The sequence below is a fragment of the Cebus imitator genome, unplaced genomic scaffold, assembly GCF_001604975.1.
Source record: "Cebus imitator isolate Cc_AM_T3 unplaced genomic scaffold, Cebus_imitator-1.0 Scaffold89, whole genome shotgun sequence".
NCBI lineage: Eukaryota > Metazoa > Chordata > Mammalia > Primates > Cebidae > Cebus > Cebus imitator.
Window position 1 is genome coordinate 3189641 of NW_016107404.1, and position 26340 is coordinate 3215980.

General features: G+C 36.1%; 1 protein-coding gene across 3 annotated transcripts in view; it reads left to right on the plus strand.

Annotated features, from left to right (window-relative positions):
- Positions 1-26340, plus strand: part of BARD1 (BRCA1 associated RING domain 1) — an 82412-nt gene that overhangs the window by 17176 nt on the left and 38896 nt on the right. For 2 of the 3 annotated variants that reach the window (XM_017534982.2, XM_017534983.2), the window contains exons 3-6: positions 15-163; positions 11597-12774; positions 23691-23771; positions 26067-26239. In XM_017534982.2, the coding sequence (XP_017390471.1) occupies positions 15-163; positions 11597-12774; positions 23691-23771; positions 26067-26239 (1581 nt within the window). The remainder of the gene's footprint in view (positions 1-14; positions 164-11596; positions 12775-23690; positions 23772-26066; positions 26240-26340) is intronic. The other variant, XM_017534984.2, reaches the window with a different exon arrangement.

The following is a 26340-nucleotide window of genomic DNA, read 5'->3' on the forward strand; positions in this document are numbered from 1 at the left end:
TTAATTTTTTTAAGTAATTGTGTAAGCGACTGCATTGGAACTGAATGTCCAGTGTGTTACACCCCAGCCTGGATACAAGATGTGAAGATTAATAGACAACTGGACAGCATGATTCAACTTTGTAGTAAGCTTCGAAATTTGCTACATGACAATAAGCTCTCAGGTAAGAAGTATCCCCGCCTCTCTTAGTTAAAAACTGGTGAATTCATATTCGTCACGTAAAGTATGTAAAACATCTGTCTGGAATTCTGAATGATATATTTCAGATTATAAATGTGGAGTTTTTTAACAAAATAGCCATGAGTCTCTCTATGTTGTCCAAGCCAGACTTGAACTCCTACATTTAAGGGATTCTCCCACCTCAGCCTCCTGGGTACATGCATGTGACACCACACTCAGTGGTTTTTTAGGAGATCATTTTGAGAAATGACAGAAACCGTAGCGATAATTAAAGTCTAATCCCCTTATTTTATTGTTGAGAAATCGAAGTCCAGAGAGGTGAAATAACCTTGCCTACAGCCACATGTGTAGTTAGTACCAGAAGCTGGAGAAATAGAGCCCATTTCTGATTGTAAATCCAGGAACTTTTTTGCTGCTTTTACACTGCCTGCTTTTTACATTTATGATAACTTCCGTGGAATATATATGGGATAGTGATTTTGGCCTTAATAGCACTTAACTCACTTAAATACACTTTCCCAAGATAGAATACAATACTCTTCCAGGGATCACTTTTCTAGACTGAATTAATTAGATTAGCGCATTTTGAAAGAGCAGAAATCTAATATTCATTTTCTTTTCTATTTAAGTGGGGGTTAACGTTTTTCAAATTGTCCTTAGACTCTGTGTATTAACTATATATCTTTCTGTTGTGCTTTCTGCTGAGAACTAATCAACTGTGGAAAGAAAGTAAAATATTTTGTATCTTCATAATTGGATATTGGGATTGTCTTTTTATTGGCCAGATCATGCCATTTTAGTGTGTGTTTGTAGAAGAGCCTGTTCTTGACTGGCAGGATGCCATGGAAGATTGATAATGCTCATGTAAAAGTGTTAGATTTCTGTTTTTAAATCTTTTGTTCTTAGAATTTTGCCATGATGTCTTACTGTCATCTACTAAAGATGAAGTTGAGTGTACAAAATAAAGAAACGTGGCAAAAACTTTGAGTCGTACCACAGGTCTGTGTTTTTAAGAATTAGAACTCACATCAGTCTATACCTATGAAAAATTTCCTGCAGCTACTTATCTGCATCATTGTATTTGACTCCATTCTTTAAGATAAAATGTGCTGTAGTGCAGAAGTTTTACCTACTTTCAGATGTAACTATCCACACATTTTTAAAAGTTGCCCTGTTTTAAAAATGATATTGTAGTTGTAATACACAACTACAGTGTTTTAAGAACACACTGAAGAAAAAAATTGTCATTAGGTCATCTAAACTATTCTTATTCAGAGATAATACTGATAATTTTTTTTTTCTAGTTAAAAGATTGGTATGTGATCTAGCTTTCTCTCCCCACATAGATACCATGGGTCAGTGCAGGGGTTCTTAATTAGGGGCCCACGCACTTTTGGCAGTGTTCAGAGTTGAAGTGGGTACAGGATCAGTGAGCCTCTTGAGTTAATTGTGCAGTATGGAAACTGTTCATGTTTGTGTGAAAGTGTCTTCTGTTAGATTCTTAGAAGTGTGTGATCTGTTAGGATTATTGGCTTTGCATTGAAATTTGTAGTGCTACTTTGGGATATGTGGCTATGATGATATTTTGATTTGGTTCTTCACCATTTGCTGTGAAGTAATGTATTCATTCATTTGCTAGAACTGCTGTAACAAAGTATCACAAACTGGATGGCTTAAATAACAGAAATTCATTGTCTCACAATTTCAGATACTCAAAGTCTGAGATCAAAGTATATGCAAGGTTGGTTCTCTGTTAAGGACTGTGAGAGGGAACCTGCTTCAGGCCAGCCTCCTTGGCTTGTAGATGGCCATCTTTATGTTTACATGGTATTTTCCTAGTTTGTATCAAATTTCCTCCTTTAACAAGGACAGGAGTCATTGCATTAGGAGTCCACTGTATTCCAGTATAGCTTCATTTTAACTAGTTACATCTACACTGAACTTATTTCCAAATAAAGTCTCATTCTAAGTTACTGGGGGGTTAGGACCTCAACAAATGAATGTTGGTAGAGGAGGAACACAATTTATAACAAGTAATATAACATTTTTCATGGTGATAAACAGAGAGCAAGGTAACCCTTGATGGATTTACTGCTGTCAGTTCTGGCATACTATAGGGGCGCAAAGAAGAGTGAGATAGACTTGATAGAAATTTTACTCTGGCTAGTGATGTTTGAATCATTTATATTTTGAGGACTATGGAATATGAAATGCTTTCATATTTCATCATTAAAGATATTTAGAAAACTGAGTTTAGAACAAGTTTCTGAGGCCTTTTAGAATGTAGCCTTTCTCATCTACATAGAGTTGGAGATTGGAGAGATCATTCTACTGATTAATTTTCCAAAGGCCATTTTGTGTTTGTTTTCCTTATTATAATTAGGAATAATTACTTTAGTTCTTACCAGACTTAAGCACTGCTGCCTTCAACATGACTTACGTTAAACTGAGTTGAATTTCACTGTTTAGATAACACATAATCCAAAATTTAGAAACAAGATCTTTAATTCCGTTATTCTGTAGGTAAGGAAACTGAGGACCTAGGCTACACAGGCAATTGTGTTGTAAATTTCTTATTTACTGTTTTTCTATTTTGCGCAACCTTTGGGTTAGAAGTGTAGGTATTCATTATGTTTGTTGAATTGAGTTGGATAAAAATTGGCAATGCTAATTTATATCTTAGAGACTAAACTTAATTAAAATGATTCATTTATTTTGAGACAGACAGTGTCTTGTTCTGTTGCCTAGGATGGAATGCAGTGGGGCCATCATGTCTCATTGCAGCCTTGAACTCCTGGGTTCAAGAGATCCTCCCACTTCAGCCCTCCAAGTAGCTAGGATGAGAGGGATGCACCACCATACCCAGCCAATTAATTTTTTTTTTTTTTTTAAGAAGAGATAAGGTCTTGCTGTATTGTCTAGGCTGGTCTTGAACTCCTGGCCTCAAATGATCCTCCCACCTCCGCTTCCCAAAGTGCTGGGATTATAGGCATAAGCCATTATGCCTGACCTAATTAAAATAATTTTAAAATACATTCTTAGAATTTGGTTTAAGTAATTCATTTTATAATGGTAACATCTGTGCATTCATAGGCCTTCTTAAAAATGATAATGGTAATATCTTTCTTTGCTACTTTGATAGAAAATTATAATAAATTTAGAGTGTAAACATACTGAATTATAACATTCTGCCAGATCTCTTAAGTTCCATGGTGCAGAGGTTTTTCTACCTTAATATAAGTTGCATAGTCACCAAGTTTTCATCCCAAAGTCTTCCCAAAACAAACTAGCCTTGAAGGGCATTTCAGATTTTTTTTCTGGAACATTTCCTTTGTTTCTTTGATAGTTTGTCTGTTCAGTGTGTTTTATGCAGTACCTTTGTGGTAGTTGATTACCTAGTAAGTACTTCTAGAACTAAAATGTTAGATGGCAAACTATATACCAGGAACTGATGGTTGGGGACAAATGACGGTCTTCTTTATAATGAGAAGACTGGAAAATGTTCTCATTAAGATAAGAGTATTAGATTAAGTGATTCCTAAGCTGTCCCTCCAAGATAGTATGATTCTGTTAAATGGTCATGTGTAAAAGATGATGAATTAAGTGGAATGGTGAACGTCTCTGCATTTTCTCTTTTAAAAACCCTGTAGTTCACAATTTATCTTTTAAATGAACCTTGTTACTTGGATTTACTATAATATATGTAATTACTCTAAGGTGGGCAATTAGGAAGAATTTGTCAAACCATGGACATAGTGTATGGTATGCTGGAGATAAAGAAGCCTGATTTATAGTAATACTTGCTAAAATGAGCTTCTAAATACTCGAACACGTTTTTCTCGGTTCAGTGTACTTTAAAAAGGAGATTGTCACATTTTGCTGACAACCATTTATGGATAATTTTACGTTATCCTTTATGACATAATCTTCTTTTTACTAATGGAGTTAAACTTAAAAGTTTTCATTTTCTCTTGATCCCTGTCATATTAAATCAGACCTTGCAGGTGCCAGTCAGGTTCTATGAAACATGTTGGTGTTGGTAACATTAAAAAAAAAATGCTTTGATTATGCTTTTATAGTGTTACAATTTCCCTTTCTGTTTCTGCTTTAGAGAGAGATGCTGGTCTTTCTGTAACGATTACATAGTGTTTCATATATGCATTGACTTCTTTGTAATAGATGAAGATGAATGTTTGAATAGCTGTGTTGCCATTGTTTTTTTTTTAAATAGAGCTAAATGCTTCCTAACTTACAAAATAATCATTCTTCAGTGAAGGCGTTAATGTTGCACAGATGGTAGCAAAGGACTTTCCTTTGATTTTTAATAAGGGACTGGTTCATTGAAGAGATTTCTCAACTTCTGTTGTGAAACCTATAATAGAGAATAATTAGAAAGGCACACAATGTACATCATTATAATCCTTTGATGTAGATTAATGATAGCTAAATCACGTTTTCTAATTGCTTCTTTTTTCTATAGTTGATTATTAAATTTTAAGAAAAAACTTGGCTAAGCAGCTCCTTAGTAACACGTGCATCTCTGTTCCTCAATGTTTTGTGATGTACTCTGAAATTCAGAGAATAGAATTTTTAAATATTATCATTAAGGAATTTACTGTGCAGAGGAAGGACCAATATTTTTCTTCATGAAATGAATATGATGATTTATCATGCTGAGAAGCAGTCACCCATAAAAACTGTTGGTAGTTGTTAATAACATGATTTATGTTTCAGCAGTAGTGTTGTGCTTTTTACAGTCTTATCTTAGATATTGTCTTAGATATTCAGAATATCTGATAAAATTCGGAATATACAATCATCTTGTTGTCATGCTCCTTTTTTAGTTATACAAGATACATAATTAAAATCTTCTTGAGTAAAGTTATTTATTATCAGATGAATAATAAAATTGTGTTCATATCAATTACATTGAATGTGTTATCTTCATTTACTCATTTATAAGGTAGAATATATGTACACCTGATTATGAAATTTGGTGTCTTTTTAAATTTAGGTTTTTTAGTCAATCGAGTATATTGCTGTTCTATATAAGCCTTAACTTACCTTTAAAAGCTCAGTTCTACATTTTAAAAGTTTTCAAACATTGAGAACCCCAGGATTTGACATGGTTTTAATTGAAAATGTCATCTGTGTTTAAAAAAATTTTTAAAAAAATGAAATACAAGTTATTACAAACTATCAGAGGATTAACCTTTATGTCTTTGTAATCCTGAGCCTTTCTTGAAAGGTAATCCTGGTAACATTTCATTTTGACCTTTCCTATAGACTTGAGATTATATCAGAAATGACTTGGTTTTGAAATCTGCTTATCACTGCAAAGAAAAGACCTTGTTGAATCTAGACATAAAGTCTCTTTGTGAATGGATACCTCATTGTGATACTTTCCAAGATCCTGTCTTAGTAACACTTTGTGGACCAGGTCATGTTCAGCTATGATATTTAAAGGGTATGTGTAGGAGAGTCTGCCCTTATTCAGATACATACTCCTGCCTCCAGCAGATTTATCAGTTTACTGCCTTTTCAATGTAGTGCTTCCATCTCATCAGCAGGAAGTGATGGCTGCACTTTAGAGTAGAAATCTTTACTCTCTTGCTAGGCAGTGATCATGTCTGAAATTTCTAGAGTTAAGTACTAATTAGTTTTCAAAGCCTGTTTTCACATTTCTTCTTACCTATTTAAGGTTCTTTTACCTGGTAGATGGTTTTTTTAAAGATAGGACTTTTATACTCAAGAAAAATAAGGTGAAAGAATAGGCAGAAGAAGCGATTTTGAACTTGAAAGAATTGAGATTATCATTAACAATCTTCTGGTGTATTAATTTTAAGCTGATACAACAATAAAACAAGCTGTTGTGTGTGAATAAAAAATGACTAAAAGGAAATAAAAAATTGATGATGTACTTTTCTTTTGCTAATAAAGGCATGAGAATGTTGAAAAGAAATTTATTCCCCAAAACAGTAAGAAAATGAAATTAAAATAATGTTGTGTCTCTTAAGTATTAAAAGTTCTTGAGAATAATCACCATCTTAAAATGTTACTGAACACCTTAGTAACATCAGATGTTTATTTTCTATGTGGTGGATGTTGTAGCCCTTAGGATTAAGTCTGGTGGCCATTAGTTTTCTTCTTAAAGTACCTTATGTTTAGAACTCCATTCCATTAAAATTTTTCTTTGGTTCTGTAATGTAAGTAAAGTTTTATGCAGAGTTCTTTACAATTTGAATGAAGTGTGACTTCTAAGGAAGAAAAAAAATTTGGCTAGTTTCTTTTTCTCTCTCTCTTTTTCTCCTCTTTTTTCTTATAATAGGAATAACAAAACATTGTAAGAAGCCTGGCTGGTCAGAGGAGATTATCTATGTTACCCAGGAGAACGTTTCTCAGGCAGTGTGAAATCATTCGTTAATTATTATTGTTGTTAATATTATCAGGTTTTTGCTGTTTTTTCAACTTTCCTTCCTTTCTTATATTTTATTTTTTATTGTTTTTTTCATTTTCTGAACCTGAAATTACCTTTTGATAATCCAGTTTGTGTAGAGAGATAGAGCACCAGATTAGGAGTTAGGGAACTCCTCCTTTCTTTTCATTTTAACTTTAGTCCTTCATTGTTAAAATGAAAGAATTAGACTCAGTGATTTTTAAGTTTTCTTCTAGCTCTTAAAGTTAATTCTAACATATCTTACATAAACACTTGTAAAGATGTAGGAAAATATAATCTATTCACTAGTACTTACTGAGCACTGTCTGTGAGCTCACCCCTGTGCTGGGCTGACCTAGGTTGATTTTACCTATGTTTACATTGGGTGGGAGGAGAGAATTATAAGGGATAGTTTTTTTTTCTTTGAAGAAAATGAATAGCCCAAAGACAAAAACAACGTAAGACAGCTTGAAGCAAGTTGATTGTCAAAATCACAAAAGTGGTTGACTTGTACAATTTGTTAGTGAAGAAAAACGTTACCCTCTTAGGTTCGTTGTATGGGGGCCTATGAATTAAACTGTGAAAAAGATTAGCAAGAGAGAAGATAGATTTTTATTTATGAATGTACATGTGAGTTCACAAAAAAATGTGACTCTCCAAACAGGTGAAAATGGGGTTCATACACCTAATTTAATGGGAATAGGTAGAGGGGAAAAAAGTCTTTGATGGCTAATTTTTGTCTTTTTTTAATACTTTAAGTTCTGGGATACATGTGCAGAACATGTAGGTTTGTTACATGGCACATACATGTGCCATGGTGGTTTGCTGCACCCGACAACCCATCATCTATATTAGGTATTTCTCCAAATGCCATTCTTCCCCTAGCTCCCCACCCCCAACAGGCCCTGATGTGTAATGTTTTCCTCTTTGTGTCCATGTGTTCTCATTGTTCAACTCCCACTTATGAGGGAGAACATGCTGTGTGTGTTTTTCTGTTCCTGTGTTAGTTTGCTGAGGATGATAGTTTCCAGCTTCATCCATGTCCCTGCAAAGGGCATAAACTCTTCCTTTTTTAATGGTTACATCGTATTCCATAGTTTATCTAGTCTGTCATTTGGGTTGCTTCCAAGTCTTTGCTATTGTGAACAATGCCGCAATAAACATACATGTGCATGTGTCTTCTTAGTAGAATGATTTATAATCCTTTGAGTATATATCCAGTAATGGGATTGGTGGGTCATATGGTATTTCTGGTTCTAGATCCTTGAGGAATCCCCACACTGTCTTCCACATTGGTTGAACTTACACTCTTACCAACAGTGTAAAAGCATTCCTATTTCTCTACATCCTCTCCACCATCTGTTGTTTTCTGACTTTTTAATGATCACCATTCTCACTGGCTTGAGATGGTATCTCATTGTGGTTTTGATTTGCATTTCTCTAATGACCAGTGATGATGAACTTTTGTTGGCCACACAAATGTCTTTTTGAGAAGTGTCTGTTCATATCCTTTGCCTACTTTTTGATGGGGTTGGTTGTTTTTTTCTTGTAAATTTGTTTAAGTTCTTTGTAGGTTCTGGATATTAGCCCTTTGTCTGATGGGTAGATTGGAAAAATTCTCTCCCATTCTGTAGGTTGTCTGTTCACTCTGATGATGGTTTCTTTTGCTGTGCAGAAGCTCTTTAGTTTAATTAGATCCCATTTGTCAATTTTGGCTTTTGTTGCCATTTATTTTGGTGTTTTAGTCATGAAGTCTTTGCCCATGCCTATATCCTGAATGGTATTGGCTAGGTTTTCTGCAAGGGTGTTTATTGTTTTAGGTCTTATGTTTAATTCTTTAATCTATCTTGAGTTAATTTTTGTTTAAGGTGTAAAGAAGGGGTCCAGTTTCTGTTTTTTGCATATGGCTAGCCAGTTTTCCCAACACCATTTATTAAATAGAGAATCTTTTCCCCATTGCTAGTTGTTCTCAGTTTTGTCAAAGATCAGATGGTTGAAGATGTGTGGCGTTGTTTCTGAGGCCTCTGTTTGTTCCATTGGTCTATATATCTGTTTTGGTACCAGTATCGTGCTGTTTTGGTTACTGTAGCCTTGTAGTATATTTTGAAGTCAGGTAGCGTGATGCCTCCGGCTTTGTTCTTTTTGCTTAGGATTATCATGGCTATGCAGGCCCTTTTATGATTCCATATGAAATTTAAAGTAGTTTTTTCTAAATCTGTGAAGAAAGTCAGTGGTAGCTTGATGGGGATAGCATTGAATCTATAAATTACTTTGGGTAGTGTGGCCATTTTCATGATAATTGATTCTTCCTATCCATGAGCCTGGAATGTTTTTTCATTTAGAACAAATGGCTTTCTAGGGGAACATGGGAGATAAGAAAGTTTATAATGATGTTTGTTTATGCAGATGTGAGTGGTCTTCTCTGTCTTTTTTCCAGTGAATCTCCCGTGAAAGGGGATGTCTGGCCGCCTTAACTCCCAGAAGTTTCTGTCTTCAGTCAGCTAAGAAAGGTCCAAAAAGTCTTTGGTCTTTATTCATTTAATCTCAGATGTCTTTTTAGTTTAAAATAATCTTCGTAGTACCTCTGGAAGTCTAAGTGGTCCCCACAAATTTATATATTGTTTCTTAAGCATCTAGTAATGCCACCTGACTTACATAAAAACACTTTTGTGTTTTGCCATTGCTCTTAGTTTGAGTATGGAATTCCTTAACATTACCAGCAAGACCTTGCATGATCTATTGCCTATTCTCATCTTTTTTTGTTGTTTTTTTGAATTCAAGTTCTGGGATACATGTGCAGAATGTGCACGTTTATTACATAAGTATACATGTGCCACGGTTGTTTGCTGTACCTATCATCCCGTCATGCATTAGGTATTTGTGCTAATGGTCTCCCTCCCCTTGCCCTTCACCCTCCAACAGGTCCTGGTGTGTGATATTCCCCTCCCTGTGTCCATGTGTTCTCATTTTTCAACTCCCACTTATAAATGAGAACATGAGATTTTTGGTTTTCCATTCCTGTTTAGTTTACTGAGAGTGATGGCTTCCAGCTTCATCCATGTCCTTGCAAAGGACATATACTGATACTTTTTTATGGCTGCATAGTATTCCATGGTGTGTATGTGCCACATTTTTTTTATAAACCACTTTCTTCCTTGATCTCTGTAAGTGAGGTGTATTGGCCATCCTTTAGTCCCTTAAATTTATTACAGTTGCCCCTTGAACAAATAGGCTTGAGCTACATGGGTCCGCTTACATACAGATATTTTTCAGTCAAATGCAGATGGAAAATACAGTATTCATGGCATGCAAAACACAAGTATATGGAAGGTTGACATTTTCTATGCTCTGGTTCTCCAGAAGTGAGTGCAGGAATTGAGTATGTGGGGATTTTGATATCTGAGGGAGTCTTCAAACCAGATCCCCAGTAGTATGGAGGAACGACTGTGTATGCTGTGTGCTATTGGGCCTTTGAGCATTTTATCATCTCCCTCTTGCCTCTTGGTCTAGTTAACTTGTGATCTTTTAGAATGCTTTTTGCCATTTCTACTACTACAACACTTGTCAGGGTCAATATTATTTCCTATTGGATGATAGCCACATAATCGGTTATTGTTTCTATTCTTTTCTTTCTAAAGTTACTCCACGTGGCAGTCAGAGTGATAATTCTAAAATATAAAACATGATATCCCTTTTCTACATTGTATATGAGATCCACAGGACTGTTTCCTTTTCATCATTTACATCTCAGCTCAAAAATCAGCTTCTTTTTAATGCATTCCTTGATAACCTCAATTAAAGTAGCAGGTGATTATAAAGAAGAGTATCTCTGACAAAATGTGGCACATTGTCTACATAGAGACAATTTTTTTTTTCTTTTTTAAAACTCTACTGAATCTTTGTATATTCTGTCTACTCTTAATAGAATCTTTGTGTTTTAATTCTTGATTATAATTCTATATTTTTAAAAAGTGTTTAGAAAGTATTTTATATATATGTAGAAAATGTATACATATGTTTTCTAAGTGTATAGTTTAATGAATTTGCACAAACTGAACTCACCCAGAACAAAAACAATACCCTGGAAGCCCCTCTTGTGCCCCCTTCCAGCCACTGCTTCTTTTCCCTATAGGGATAACCAACTACTCTTCTGACTTAACACATTAAATTAGTTTTGGCTGTTTTATATTTGATGTAAATGAAAACATATAATGTGTATGTAGCTTCTTTTGCATAAGAGTTTATGTTTGAGTATGTAGTTATTGTTCATTCATTCTTACTCATCTCTGGTTACACAGCTTGAAATGTAAGATGTACCTAAAGGACCATGACTATTATCTTTAATCCCCGGGATTCATTTTGTCCTAGATAAGTCTTGAAATCAGATTGTATGAGTCCTCCAACTTTGTTCTTCAGTATTATGTTGGCCATTCTAAGTCTTTTGCCTTTCCAAATTATAGTACCTTCCTTTTTCCATGTAAATTGTGTAATTGCTTGTTGAGTTTTACAAGCAAGCATACTCGAATTTACATTGGGATTTGTTATATCTGTAAATCTGTTCAGAGGAATCGGCATCTTAACAATATTGTTATAGTTCTTGAACATGGTGTATCTCTCCATCTGTGTAGAATTTCTTTAATAAGTATTTTATAAATTTTAGCAAACAGAACTTACCCATATTCTGGTAGATTTGTACTTAAGTATTTTATGGGGTTGTTTTTTTTTTTGGTATGGTATTTGGAATATAAGTTTCATGTTTTGTTCTCTGCCCTATCTTCAGTCTGTAAGATACAGCGCAAAGTCTTTATTGAATGAGTATCTGTCTGCTGTCAAAGAGTTCATACTCTAGGAGCTGAGAAAGAAGTGCACAATTAAAAGATGATACAATTTGACGGAACTATTAAAAAAAAATTCTGTGGGAGCTCCAGGTGGGAGCAATAAAGTTCATGTAACAGATTTCTTTTTCTTTTTTTCTTTCAGATTTGAAAGAAGATAAACCTAGGACAAGGTTGTTTAATGATGCAGAAAACAAGAAGAATTCAATTAAAATGTGGTTTAGCCCTCGAAGTAAGAAAGTCAGATATGTTGTGAGTAAAGTTTCAGTGCAGACCCAACCTGAAATAAAAAAAGATGTAAATGCTCAGCAAGACTCACTGTATGAATTTGTTTCCACAACTCCTCCTGCAGATGTTTCTGAGAAGGCTAAAAAGCCTTCTGCAAGATCTCTAAAAAAGCAAAAAAAGAAAACTTTAGCTGAAATCAACCAAAAATGGAATTTACAGGCAGAAAAAGAAGATGGCAAATTTGACTCCAAAGAGGAATCGAAGCAAAAGCTGGTATCCTTCTGTAGCCAACCATCCGTTATCACCAGCCCTGAGATAAATGGTGAAATAGACTTACTAGCAAGTGGCTCCTTGACAGAATCTGAATGTTTTGGAAGTCTAACTGAAGTCTCTTTACCGTTGGCTGAGCAAATAGACTCTCCAGACACTAACAGCAGGAATGAAGTAGTGACTCCTGAAAAGGTCTGCAAAGATTATCTTACATGTAAGAAATCTTTGCCATTAGAAAATAATGGAAAACGTGGTCAAGACAATAGACTTTCCATTCCCGTTTCTAAGAGATGTAGAAGCAGCAATCTGAACACCAGTGGAGATTTTGTTAAGCAAATGGTGCCCTCAGAAAATATTCCATTGCCTCAAAGTTCTCCAGACATTAAGAGCAAGAATGAAGTAGTGACTCCTGAGAAGGTCTGCAAAAATTATCTTACATCTAAGAAATCTTTGCCATTAGAAAATAATGGAAAATGTGGCCAACATAATAGACGTTCCAGTCCCATTTCTAAGAGATGTAGAAGCAGCATTCTGAGCACCAGTGGAGATTTTGTTAAGCAAATGGTGCCCTCAGAAAATATTCCATTACCTGAAAGTTCTTCGCCACCTTCACGCAAACGTAAAGTTCATGGTACATCGGGGAGGAAAAACAGTAATATGTCAGATGAATTCATTAGTCTTTCACCAGGTACACCACCTTCTACATTAAATAGTTCAAGGTACAGACAAGTGACATCTAGCCCCTCAGCAATGAAGCTGTTACCCAATATGGCTGTGAAAAGAAATCATAGAGGAGAGACTTTGCTCCATATTGCTTCTATTAAGGTAGGATGCTTACTCTGAAATACCATCTCAGAATGAGGCCAACTATAAAGCAGTTTCTTTGCAGTTTATGAAAGAGGGCGTAAGATTGCTAGGATAATTAACCTTTCACAGGCATGATACTTCCTCTGAACCAGAGAAGCAAAATTCACAGGGACAGCATTTCTACTTTAGTTGGAGCAGTGGCCCCTGAGTCTGGACAGCATGATTTTGTAGGAAAAAAACGATATTTGAATATTTCAGCTTCTACTTTGCCAAGTGCTTTTGCTTGCGTCTATTTTATCTTCAGTTTTTATCATTTGTTTACCTGGTCTCATGCTTTATGAATGTAGACAATTGCTAAGTTATTACAGGCAACAATGTTTACTTAGTAAAAGAGCCCACTAAAATTTGGAAGGTTGAAAGATGTGTTCTGTACATTTCTCTAGTGACCTGGACATTTGACTATTAGAAATGGCTACTCTGTTTAAAAAAAAAAAAAGAAAAAGAAAAAAGGCCAGGCATAGTGGCTTACACCTGTAATCCAAGCACTTTAGAGGCAAAGGCGGGCAGATCACCTGAGGTCGGGAGCTCAAGACCAGCCTGACCAACGTGGTGAAACCCCATCTTTTTAAAAAAAAAAAAAAAAGAAAAGAAATGGCTACTCTGGTTCACCACACAGGAGCTGTTTTTTGCCCTACAATCAGCCATTTCTTTTTATTGACCCATTCATTGACATTAATTCTCTTTAATTATTGCCTCAACACCTGGGATGTGGCAGCGTTTTTTGGAACCTGGCCTGTTTTCTGAACACTTGGCAGTAGTTAATCTTTGGAATTGACATAAATACTACAAATTAAACAGAGCAGTAAGCACCATAGCTTTATAGGCTTTGCTTTGTGATTTCATGCAAGTTTTAGGAAAGTGTGATATGGTAGACTCCTTAGTACTAAATTACGATAGCTTTCATGCTCTCTCAGTGACTTTACATAGTAAATTCACCCAGGAAATCCTTTGGTCTTCTGGATGGGTAGAGAACTTTGGGATGTCTGGGAGGAACCACCTGGAGGCCCACAAATATAAGACTGGTGGGCAACATTAAACATTTGGGAAGAACATGGAGTAGGAGTAGACATTGAGTATGGTCTCGAGATTTCTGTATTTCTGTCTGGAGAAAGAGCATAGTACAAAATGAGCTTATCATAACTGCTGCTGGTTCATTTTTCTTGCTTTTCTTCCAGATTAATGAGAAATACAGTCAGCTCTGTGTATCTGTGTGTTCTGTGTTTATGGAGTCAACCAACTCCAGATCAAAAATATTTGGGGAAAAACCAGTAACAATATGTAATAAAAAGTAATGCAAATTTTAAAATATCATGTAATTATTTACATAGCATTTGTATGATATTACTTATATAAGTAATAGAGAGGTGATTTAAAGTATACTGGAGGGTCTGTGTAGGTTATTTGCAAATACATCATCTTATGTGAGGAATCTGGATTTTCGTATCTGCTGGGATTCTGGAACCAATTCCTTACAGATACTGAGGCATGACTGTACTCTATTTCTGATACCAGTGAGGCAGGGACCTTACAACATGACCACATGTCCTTGGGACAACTTGAATTTTTGAACTTGTCTCTGGTTGTGTTTTAGTTTGATTTCTCGAAAACTTGACTTGCAAAATAAGACTTTTTTTGTCGTCTTTGTTATATATATGCATATTATACATACATATAAGCTATTCTAATCTTAACAAAGTTATTAATGCTTCGTAGACGTAAGTAGCTAATGTAATTATTTTTGTTCATTTTTCTGACTAATATATAATACTTTATATATTTTGCTTTCTGGGAATTTTCAGACCATCAGGTAAGCATTTACTTACATTGGTGGAGACTTTTTCTTCTAACTGTAAGAATAATTTATCTCTATTAATCAGGATCCCTAGGGTCTAGGCCAGAGTTTTGTAAATTCTTTCTTAAAGGGGCAGTTAGAGTAAATATTTTCAGCTTTGCAGGCCATGAAGTCTCTGTCATAGCTATTCAACTCTGCTGTCATAGTGCAAAAGTAGCCATAGACAATATGCAAACTAGTAATTTTTTACATACAAAATCGGGTGACTGGCTGACAGGCCATAGTTTGCCTACTCTTGGTCTAGGCATGGGAAGAAACCGTAATAGAATATTAAATCAGGAAAAAATGATAGCATACTCCTGTCTTGGTGAATTTTCTTTATTGATATGTTCGAGATTGCTTCATATGAGTTTTGTCAGTTTACTTAGAGTTTTGCCAGAATTAGAATAATCCATCTTTATTTCTTTGAACTTAATTATTAAATGCAATTATTGTCACTAGTTGTCAGATTATGTTATGGTACATTTTTAAAAAGTTAACTGATTTTTATTGTTTGTTAAATCACCAATTAATAGTGTCCTTTAAAATTTTTTTTGAGTTGAATATATGCCTCTTACCTTAGCTTTATTTTAATAGACAGATTCTTAAAATCAGTAGATTTGTTAGTATGTGTGTGTGTATGTATATATATATATATATATATATTTTTTTTTTTTTTTTTTTTTTTTTTTTTTTTTTTTTTTTTTTTTTTTTTTTTTTTCAATTATTCAATCTCTTTTTTCTTCAAGCTCTGCCTCCCAGGTTCAAGCAGTTCTCCTGCCTCAGACTCCCGAGAAGCTGAGATTACAGGCACCTGCCACCCCACCTAGCTAATTTTTATATTTTTAGTAGAGACGGGGTTTTGCCATGTTGGCCAGGCTGATCTCTAACTCCTGACCTCAGGTGATCTGCCCACCTCGGCCTCCCAAAGTGCTGGGATTATAGGCATGAGCCACCACATCCAGCCAGTCTTTTTAGATGAGATGTGAGGGTTGTTTCCAGGTTCTAGAGATTGTCACATTCCTTAGTTTGTGGTCCTCTTCTTCTTCTTTTTGTTTTTTCTCCACTGATAAGAAATGTCTCCTGCCAGAGGTCCTCTTCTTTATCTTCAAATCCAGCAGCAGCAGACTGAGCTCTTCACACATCTCATCTTTCTGACATAGCTAGGAAACACACTCTGCTTTTAAGGATTCACATGATTAAATTGGGCTGCCTAAGAAATGCAGAATAATCTCCCCATCTCACGGTGTGTACCCTTAATTACATTGCATTGTTCCTTTCACCATGTAAAGTAACATATTCACAGGTTCTGGGGATTATTAGTGTGGACATCATAACTTTTTGACCACACCACTGAAGTAGCTTTCCAATTTCTTGCACGAATTTCCCTTTGTATTTCCTGGAGTCAGTTCTGTATGTAACAGCCAGAGTTACATATGCAATCTGACTGAAGTCAAAATTGTCATTTCTCTGCTCTCCAATCAATAACTCGTTTTTCTATTCCTCTTCCTATTTGAATATCTTCTTAACTCATGTTCCTATTTGAATGTCTGCATCACCTGTGTTAAACTGCTATTGAAAACACTGTGTGATGAATGGGAGATTTTTATGAGAAAGCATTGTGCCTAAGTAGAAACTAAGATAAATACTCACCATTTATTCTTCTGACTTATTATCACAGTTACTCTTGCACCAACCCAAGAAAAAAACAAAATACTGAAGACATAGAGAAAATTTTCTATTTTCTCTTTGTCACCTTTGCTTGAGAATTTATACCATACTGACCTTCCCCTTTTCCTCTCCCACATCCCCCCACCAAGTTCTCTAGCACAAATTCTTAAAATGGCAATGATCACTCATAATTTAAGCCCCAGCAATGACTTACTGTGGAATAGAAGAATGGCTTGAAGATGGCATATCATGATGTATTAGTGATGTGGACATAGTGGGTAATGTTTTGAAGGCAACTTGCAAGCATAGTATGCTTAGAACAAAACAAAGGTGGTGAAGATCCCCTGGGCAGGGAGAAGATCCCTTGTGAAGAGTCTCATTCAGAGGTTAACTTTGTAGTTTATTATACTGTAATGCAGTCATGTTATATTGTGTGTGTAATTATGTATCCTTCGTGGTAGCTTCATGAGAAGGTAGCAAAGGACACAAAAGCAGGCTTGGCATATGTGATATTTTCAAGAGTTTAATCTCTAAACACCTCTTGGAGTCAGTATCTGTTTTTTCCCCTCTGTCATCCCCCACATATGTATAAGTCTGCTTTAGTAATACCAGTAACTTACTGTACCATTAACTAGGTTATCAGAATTATCTGTTAAATTACAGGCATACCTCCTTTAATTGCACTTCACTTTTTTTGTTCTTCGCAGGTACAGTTTTGTTTTTGTGTTTTTTGACAATCCTGCATTAAGCAAGCCTATCTGTGCTGGGTTTTTTTTTTTTTTTTTTTTTTTTTTTNATGTGCTCGGTATATCTCTGTGTCACGTTTTGGTAATTCTCACAATGTTTCAAATCTTTTCACTACTCTTGTATCTGTTATGGTGATCTGTGATCAGTCATGTTTGATGTTACTGTTGAAATTGCATTGGGGCACCACAAACCCTACCCATGTAACGCGGCAAACTTAATTGATAAATGTTGTCTTTTCTGACTTACTGGTAATTCTCCCATCTCTCTCCGTTTGAATCCCTATTCCCTGGGACACAACAATATTGAATTTAGGCCAAGTAACAACCCTACAATGGCCTCTAAGTTTTTAAGTGAAGAGTCGCTCATCTCTTCCTTTATATAAGAAGCTAGAAATGAAGAGTGAGGAAGGCATGTTGAAAGCTGAGATAGGCCAAAAGCTAGGCCTCTTGCCAAACAGCCAATTTGTGAATGCAAAGAAAACGTTCTTTAAGACAATTAAAAGTGCTACTCTGGTGAATACACAAATGAGATGAAAGCACACCCACCTTATTGCCGATATGAGGAGAGCTGGATGGTCTGGATAGATGATTGAACCAACCTCAGTATTTCCTTAAGCCAAATCTTACTCCAGAGCAAGATCCTAAATCTCTTCAATTCTGTGAACGCAGAGAGAGATGAGAAAGCTATAGAAGAAAAGTTGGAAGCTAGCTAGGTTCATAAAGTTGAAGGAAAAAAGCCATCTCCATAACATAAAAATGCAAGTTGAAACAAGTGCTGATGGAGAAACTGCAGCAGGCTATCCAGAAGATCTAGCCAAGGTAATTAATGAGAAAGTGGCACACTAACCCACAGGTTTCAGTGAAGTTGAAACAGCCTTCTATTGGAAGAATATTCCATCTTGGTCTTTCAAAGCTAGAAAGGAGTAGTCAATGCCTGGCTTCAAAACCTCAAAGAACAGGCTTTCTTGTCAGGAGCTGATGCAGCTGGTGACTTGAAGTTGAAGCCAATGCTCATTTACCATTTGGAACAACAAATCCTGGGTGAGAGCACATCTTGACAGCATGGTTTACTAAATAATTTAAGCCCCCTGTTGAGAACTACTGCTCAAGAAAGAGGCAAAATTTTACTAATTGACAGTGCACCTAGTCATCCAAGTGTTCTGGTGAAGATGTATGAGAAAATTAATGCTGTTTTCATGCCTGCCAACAAAACATCAATTCTATAGCCCATGGATTAAGGAGTCATTTTTACTTTCAAGCCTTATTACTTAAAAAAAAAAAATACATTTTATAAGGCTGTAGCTGCTATAGATGGGTCCACTGATGGTTCTGGAAATGATTCACTTTTCTAGATGCCATTATCATTGGTGATTCATGAGAGGATATCCAGATGTCAACATTAACAGGAGTTTGGAAGAGAGTCGATTACAGTTTTCATGGATGACTTTGAGTGGTTCAGGACTTCAGTGAAGGAAGTTACTATAGATGTGGTAGAAATAACAAGACAACTAGAATTAGAAATGGAGCCTGAGGATGTGACTGAGTTGCTGTAGTCTCATGGATGAGGCATTGTTTCTTACGGATGAGAAAGCACGTGGTTTCTTTTCTTCAAATGGAATCTACTTCTGGTGAAGATGCTGTGAACATTGTTGAAATGACAACAGAGGATTTAGAAAATTACTTAATCTTAGTTGATAAAACAGCAGCAGGATTTGAGAGGATTGGCTCCAATCTTGAGAGAAGTTCTACATGGATAAAATACTACCAAACAGCATCACATGCTACAGAGAAATCTTTCATGAAATAAAGTCAGTCAATGTGGCATACTTTATTGTTGTCTTAAGAAACTGTTGGCTGGGCGTGGCGACTCACACTTGTAATTCCAGCCCTTTGGGAGGCTGAGGTGGGTGGATCACGAGGTAAAGAGATCGAGGCCATCCTGGCCAACATGGCGAAACCCCTTCTCACCTAAAAATACAAAAGTTAGCTGGTTGTGGTGGCATGTGACTGTAATCCCAGCTACTTGGGAGGCCAAGGCAGGAGAATTGCTTGGACCCTGGAGTTGGAGGTTGCAGTGAGCAGAGATCACACCACTGCACTCCAGTCTGGCAACAGAGTGAGACTCCATCTTTAAAAAAACAAAACAAAACTGTCACAACCACCCCAACCTTCAACAACCACCTGCTTGCTTAGTCAGCAGCCAGCAGCATCAGGGCAAGACCATCCACCAGCAAAAAGTTTGTCACCATTTTTTAGCAATACAGTTATTTTAAATTAACGTCTGTTCATTTTCTTTAAGACATAATGCTATTGCACACTTAGTAGACTACAATATAGTGTACATATACCTTTTATATGCACTGGGAAACCAAAAGATTCGTGTGTCTTGCTTTATGGCAATATTTGTTTTATTGCAGTGGTCTGGAACTGAACCAACAATATCTCCGAGGTATCCCTGTATTTTATTCAGTAAATTCTGACTAAGAAGCCAGAGAAATATTTAACATTTTTAGAGCTTCATTCCAGATGGTTAATTTTTGTTTGTTTGTTTTAATGGCATCTTTTGCGAAGAAGGGAAGTTTTAGGTTCCTGGCCAGTTCATTTACATGGAAAAGCTTAACCATGCTGGGAAAGTCATTTGTCTTGTACTTACTTGTAATGTTCTGTATTGTCTTTAAGAAAGAAGAGCTAACCTTTATCACAAGGAAAAAGTTTTGTTCTTGTTATGTGTGTTTTTGGGAATTTAATTTATATTGCTGGAATATGCGTGGATCTGTAGTATGTACAAATGTGTGAAGGATCTTTCCTTTGAAAAATTAGCAATAAAAGATTCAGTGGGACACACTCATAAAGACTCTTATTTTCAGCCTTCAGTGTATTACTTGAAAATACCAAATTCATTTAACATTTTTAGTAAGGCTTGGCAAATACTTTCCTGAGATAAATTTTTTTTGCTATGGTTTAAGAAAAGTTTAATTATTCTTTCAAGTTGTGAGGAGCCCAAAAATGAGTACTTGAAACTAATTGAAAGAAGCCAGAATCAAAAGTTAATTTATTTCCTGGCTACTTTGTATCAGTTCAAGCACATCCAGTTACTGTAGACTCTATCTAATTATCATAATTTTATTTATGAGCATGACATTAAATTTACATGAAGTAGAAAGATGAAAATACGACAAACTTTCAAGTACTAGAGAGGAGAAAGCAGATTGGTTGTAAAAAGCAGGCCGTTTGCGAATCAGCTATACAGTTCAAGAGGTGGGTAGAATGTTAACAGAAGACACTTTGATAATATGAAGAGGTGACATGTAAGAAAAATAGCAACGGTCTGGCAACCTTGAAAGAGAGTCTACGTTTATTCTTTAAATTGTCACTCTGTTTCTGTTTGACTATTCCCATGAGACTCTTCCATTTCACAATTGTGTTTATATTATTTTTTGATCTTCTTTAATATGTTTTTTCATTACCACGTAGAATTAGAATGGGGAAATGTTTGAGAAAGTTTTTTTGTGTGTGAGTACTTTCATGTTGAACATAGGGAATGTGTGTGGTTCTGGTGGTTTATCTGCTCACTTTTTACAGGATTGTTATTGAAAAAAATCAAATTTGTATCTTGACAGATATTCCTGCATTCATTTGTAACTGATATGAATATAAAGCAAAAGTTGCAGGGGCTCACACCTGTAATCCCAGTTATTCTGGAAGCTGAGGCAGAAGATTGCTTGAGTCCATTCGTTTGGGCAACACAGGCCCCCATCTCTACAAAAAATAAAAAAATAAGCCAGGCTTCGTGGTATATACCTGTAGTCCCAGCTACTACTCAGGAGATTGAAGCAGGATAATTGTTTGGGCCCAGGAGCTTGAAGTTACAGTGAGCTATGCCATTGCATTCCAGTTGCTAAATATATGATAACTTCCTCTAGAAGTATAATAAAATATTCCTTTTTAAATTTTTTTCCTTGAAACTGGGGCAATTGATTTGAAACCTATGATCCTTTTAGGCCCATCGAGCATTTATGGTAATTTTGTTAATTTAGGAGTATAAAAATATATGTTGCATGTGGATTTACTTTTTTAGAAAACTGAAGATTTGCTATATTTGAGAAGCACCCAGAGCATGGAAACAGAGACAATTAGAAATAAAAAGCATTTTTTTTTTCTGAGATGGAGTCTCACTCTGTTTACCCAGGCTGGAGTGCAGTGGCATGATGTCAGCTCACTGCAATCTCTGCCTCCCAGGTTCAAGGAATTCTGCCTCAACCTTCTAAGTAGATAGGATTACGGGTGTGCACCACCAGGCCCAGCTAATTTTTATATTTTTTGTAGAGATGAGGCTTCACCATGTTGGCCAGGCTGGTCTTGAACTTCTGACCTCGTGATCCACCGACCTCATGATCCACCTGCCTCGTCCTCCCAAAGTGCTGGGATTATAGGCGTGAGCCACTGCACCCAGTCAGTAAAACTTTTTAAAAAGAAAAAATCAAATGTTAGGAGAATTAGTGATTTCTGCATTGTCAAACCAACAGAGGAAAAAAATCATTTCAGAAAAGAGTACTAGGGGTAGGGGTGGGAGGGGAGAGATTTATTCACTAAAGAAGCACTTCACAAAACTCTTTGAACACAGTGTTATATATGTAACTTCTGTCATCTATGGCTTTTTTTCAGTCTTTTTTAAGAGTACCCTCTGCTAGCTATTTTTGTCTTAATCTTCATGGACTTAGATATTGTACCCTCTCCTGTTATTCTAAAAGAACTGGTGTAGTTATATTTGCAGTGACTGGTGATAATAGTGTAATTTCAAGAAAATTTTTACCTTCATCCCATGGCATAAATGCCTCCTTCTTCCTGTAGCCTGACATTATTTTACAAAGGGGCGGTATCTCTTATTTTACAGCTAGAGATTTTTAAAAAGCCTTTAAGAGTTAACTGATACTTAAAACATAATATGTAATTAAATATAAAAGGCAGATGTCAGATCTTCCCACATTACATGAAGGGAAAAATTTAAGAGACCTTGGTATTAGCCGAAGGATTGTGTGTCTCACTTATAGGGAAAGGAATAAAAAAGGAGAGAGAGAGGGCAGACTACCTGAGACCAGTTCCCCAGACTTAACTCCTTTGCCAGAGTCTACCTTCACTGGAGGCCCGCAGCAGAAGGAAGCTGTTTTATTTCCTACTTCAAAAGACAGCTTTAAAGTGACCTTAAAGGTCCACTCACTTGTAGTAGGATTTAGTTGGATCATGACACACAAGACACAGAAAGTTCAAAACTGGGAAAGGGACTTTAATTTTAATGCTGTTTAGTAATTGATAATGTCTTAATATTATAAAAGCCAAATTAATATTGTCTGCCTTTATTTTCCTTGCCTTGTGCCTTATTTTAATTCACTTATTCCCCAGATCTTTTTCATCTCATTCAAAAAGAGGTGGTGAATTCTAAAGTGAAGTGATTGTATTTCTTACTTTACCCTCATCTTCCTTCTCTCTCCACTGCATTGGTGTGCTACTGTTAGAACATCATTGTGTAGATCTCCAGAGTACTGGAATAGGGAAATAGAGAGTGAGAAGTTGAAAACCATTTGTTAGAAGAGATTTGTAAGGTTACATCACTGATTTGCAGAAGCTCTATTTCCTGTAGAGTCAGTTGATAATGGGTGGTGATCTTAGTCTTGAACCGGGCAGGGGGCAGGGGATAAAAATGTAATGCTGATTCCGTGGGCTGGTTTGAATAGGTTGCTACTGATCTCGTCTGCCATTTTAAACAGAGCAACTGTTGCTTTGTAGAAATCGTTGAAAAATAAGGTGAATATAAACTAAATGAATGTATTAGGATGGAGTAACTGCCAATAAAATTACAGTTTTTGGCTGTTCTTTAACTTTGGTTTCACTGAGTAGTCTTCTGGGCTAAACAGTTTTGTCTGTTTTAAACAATACCCAGAAGCCATTGACATATATACTCAAAAATGGTTTTTTTCACAAATAAAATTATGGCTTTTAAAACTTCATTATGAGCAGATGATCTTTAGCTAGTGTCCTTTATTTGTTACCATGAAATGAATTTTGAATATGGCTTGCTAATAGATTTGGTAGTCTGTATTCAAGCATGACCATATTTCTTGATATCTCAGAATAATTTATGCATAGATAATTTCTTTTTTTGTTTTATTATTATTATTATTATTATTATTTTTTGAGACGGAGTCTCATTCTGTGGTCCAGGCTGGAGTGCAGTGGCATGATCTCCACCCCCTGCAACCTCTGTCTCCTGGACTCAAGTGATTCGCCTGCCTCAGCCTCCCAAGTAGCTGGGATTATGGGGTGGTACTACCATGCCCAACTATTTTTTGTATTTTTAGTAGAGATGGGGTTTCACCATGTTAGTCAGGCTGGTCTCAAACTCCTGACTTCAGATAATCCACTCACCTTGACCTCCCAAAGTACTGGGATTACAGGCGTAAGCCACCACACCTGGCCTAATGATTTCTTTATTCACTTATGAACAGTAGCCTTAAGAGACAATGATTTAAGTTTTACTTTATCTTGAAGATAGCATTTAAAAAATCTCAATATTTTCCTTTCTTTCCTTAATGCTTTTTAATTTCTTTCTATTTTGTTCATTTTTCTAGGGCGACATACCTTCTGTTGAATACCTTTTACAAAATGGAAGTGACCCAAATGTTAAAGACCATGCTGGATGGACACCATTGGTATTTGTCTGGTTTTTATTCTCATTCTTTTTATGTTTTATAGTTCTTATAGTTTACAGTTATGTAGTTGTCTATATATCATCCTCTGCCACATATACTGTTTTTAGTCTGAAGAATTTATGTTTTCATCAAGTATGAGAACATGATTATTTTCCTTCTAGCTTTTCATTTGTGACAGGCAAGAAATTGGTTACCTTTTGACAGACTAGATTTAGGAATCTACTTGTACTATATTGCAGAATTTAGCTAATGTCTGGAGATTACAGCTACAGCTGGCATCAGGCTCCATTGTGTAGCACTGCATGTCACTGGAACCAAATTTCTTGGAACAAAAAGGGGTCAGAGGAACTGAGTATAGGAAAGTGATCACAAGGAAGTAATTCTTACTGAGGGTCTATCTCAGCCTCACTTATACCCTATCCAATTGCAGAGATATAAGGCAGTAGAAATCTTTGCTTACATTAAACAGTTTTAAAAGTCTTTGCTTATTATTAGTAAAAGTGTGACGCATAATCTGGAAACAGAATGACACAAATACTTGGAAACAATTGCTACGTAGGCTAATTACATTAGGAAAAATAAAAGTGAAATTTGAATGCAGCCACAAAAATGTCAGCAAATGAAGTAGATGCCTTCATCCTGTAAACTAGAAATTCAGCCCAGAAATTAAAAAGCTGGGACGGTTTAGTCTGGATCAGTCACTTTGCTGGTTGGACTCTACTGGCCAGCTAACCTTTTCAAAGAAAGGTTAATTTTTTTTCTTCAAAGCTACTAACAAGTTGTAGTAAAGATTGGTTAGTGATTTAGAGGGTTTAATGCCTAATTAGGATTCCTTTCTCCTAAAAATAGACCTACAGATGTTGAGTGTGGTATCACCTATTATGAATTGAAATAGATGTACTTAAAAAGTATAGAATACGAGAGATCTAGTAGAATACAAATTGTTAGTAGTTCATTAAACATAAGGAAAGATTTGTACCTAAGGCATCTTTGAACATTCCATTGTTACCAGGTCAGTCATTCAGCAAGCCCTTTTTGTATTCCTACTCATGTTATTTCTCTTATTAATGACAGCAGTCATACAGCTCTCTGTAGGTTCAACAAAGCACTCCTTCACAGATACTTTGTTGCATGATATGTGTATGTACTGGTACAGATTTTTATGTATCATCTTGTTATTAAATACATAGTCTTTTTTTTAATGTTTTAAATTTATTGTAGAACAAGGAGCTAAAGTTGGTTTAAAGCTACATTTTCTAGTAAAAAAAAAAAAAAAAAAAAGTGGGCTGGGCGCAGTGGCTCATGCCTGTAATCCCAGCACTTTGGGAGGCCGAGGCAGGCAGACCATGAGGTCAGGAGTTCGGGACCAGTCTGGCCAACATAGTGAAACCCGGTCTCTACTAAAAATACAAAATAAATTAGCCAGATATGGTAGTGTGTGCCTGTAATCCCAGCTACTCAGAAGGCAGAGTCAGGATTATTACATGAACCCTGGTGACAGAGGTTGGGGTGAGCCAAGATTGCACCATTAAACTTCAGCCAGGGCAATAGTGCGAGACTCCATCTCAAAAAAAAAAAAAAAAAAAGTAAACGTGCTTGACCCAAGGCTCAAATGAATTGCCTTTTCTTTTTTCATGAATTACACAGATCTTTATCAGAAAGATCAGTTAATAGTAACTTTCATTCTGTCAACAACTTAACAGTCTTCATGAGTATTTAGGTAACAGTAAATTTACTGCCTGACATTTACATTTTTCTTTTTTTTTTTTTTTTTTTTTTCCGTAGAAAGTGATTTATTTAAAGCAGAGGGTGAAAAAGGAGAAGGAGAGAGAAACAGCTAACTCTCACACTGAGTGTGAGAAAGAAAAGCCGCTCTCACACTGAGTGAGAAGGGTTCCCAGAGGGGGAAAACCGGAGAAGGAAAGCTCCCCTCACACTGAGTGAGAGAATCCAGAAAGATGGAATCCAGGAGAGGGAAGGCAGCTTCCACACTGAGTGGTAGGGAATTGACAGAGAGAGATGGAGTTTAGGAGAGGAAAAGCAGCTTCCACACTGGGTGGAAGTGGACCACAGAGGGGAAATCTGGGAGGGGAAAGAGAGCTCCCGCTATGTGGGAGGGGAGTCCAGAGATCTGGAAATCCAGGAGAGAGAAAGACAGCTTCCACGAAGGGAGTGGTCATAGGAGAAGACCCAAACTTGGAGTCCCGACATTTATATTTTTCTAAAGTATGATATAATATCATTCATTGTTCTTTCTTATTACTTCTTTCACTTATTTTTCAAAAATGTAATCAGCATGAAGCTTGCAATCATGGGCACCTGAAGGTAGTGGAATTATTGCTCCAGCATAAGGCATTGGTGAACACCACTGGGTATCAAAATGACTCACCACTTCACGATGCAGCCAAGAATGGGCACATGGATATAGTCAAGCTGTTACTTTCCTGTGGAGCCTCCAGGAATGCTGTGTAAGTAGTTCAACTTAAAAATTATTTAAAAAATTGCCTTATATTCTTGAATCAAGGTATGTGATAAAGCAGAGACTTTAATACTCAAGTTGATGACTTTC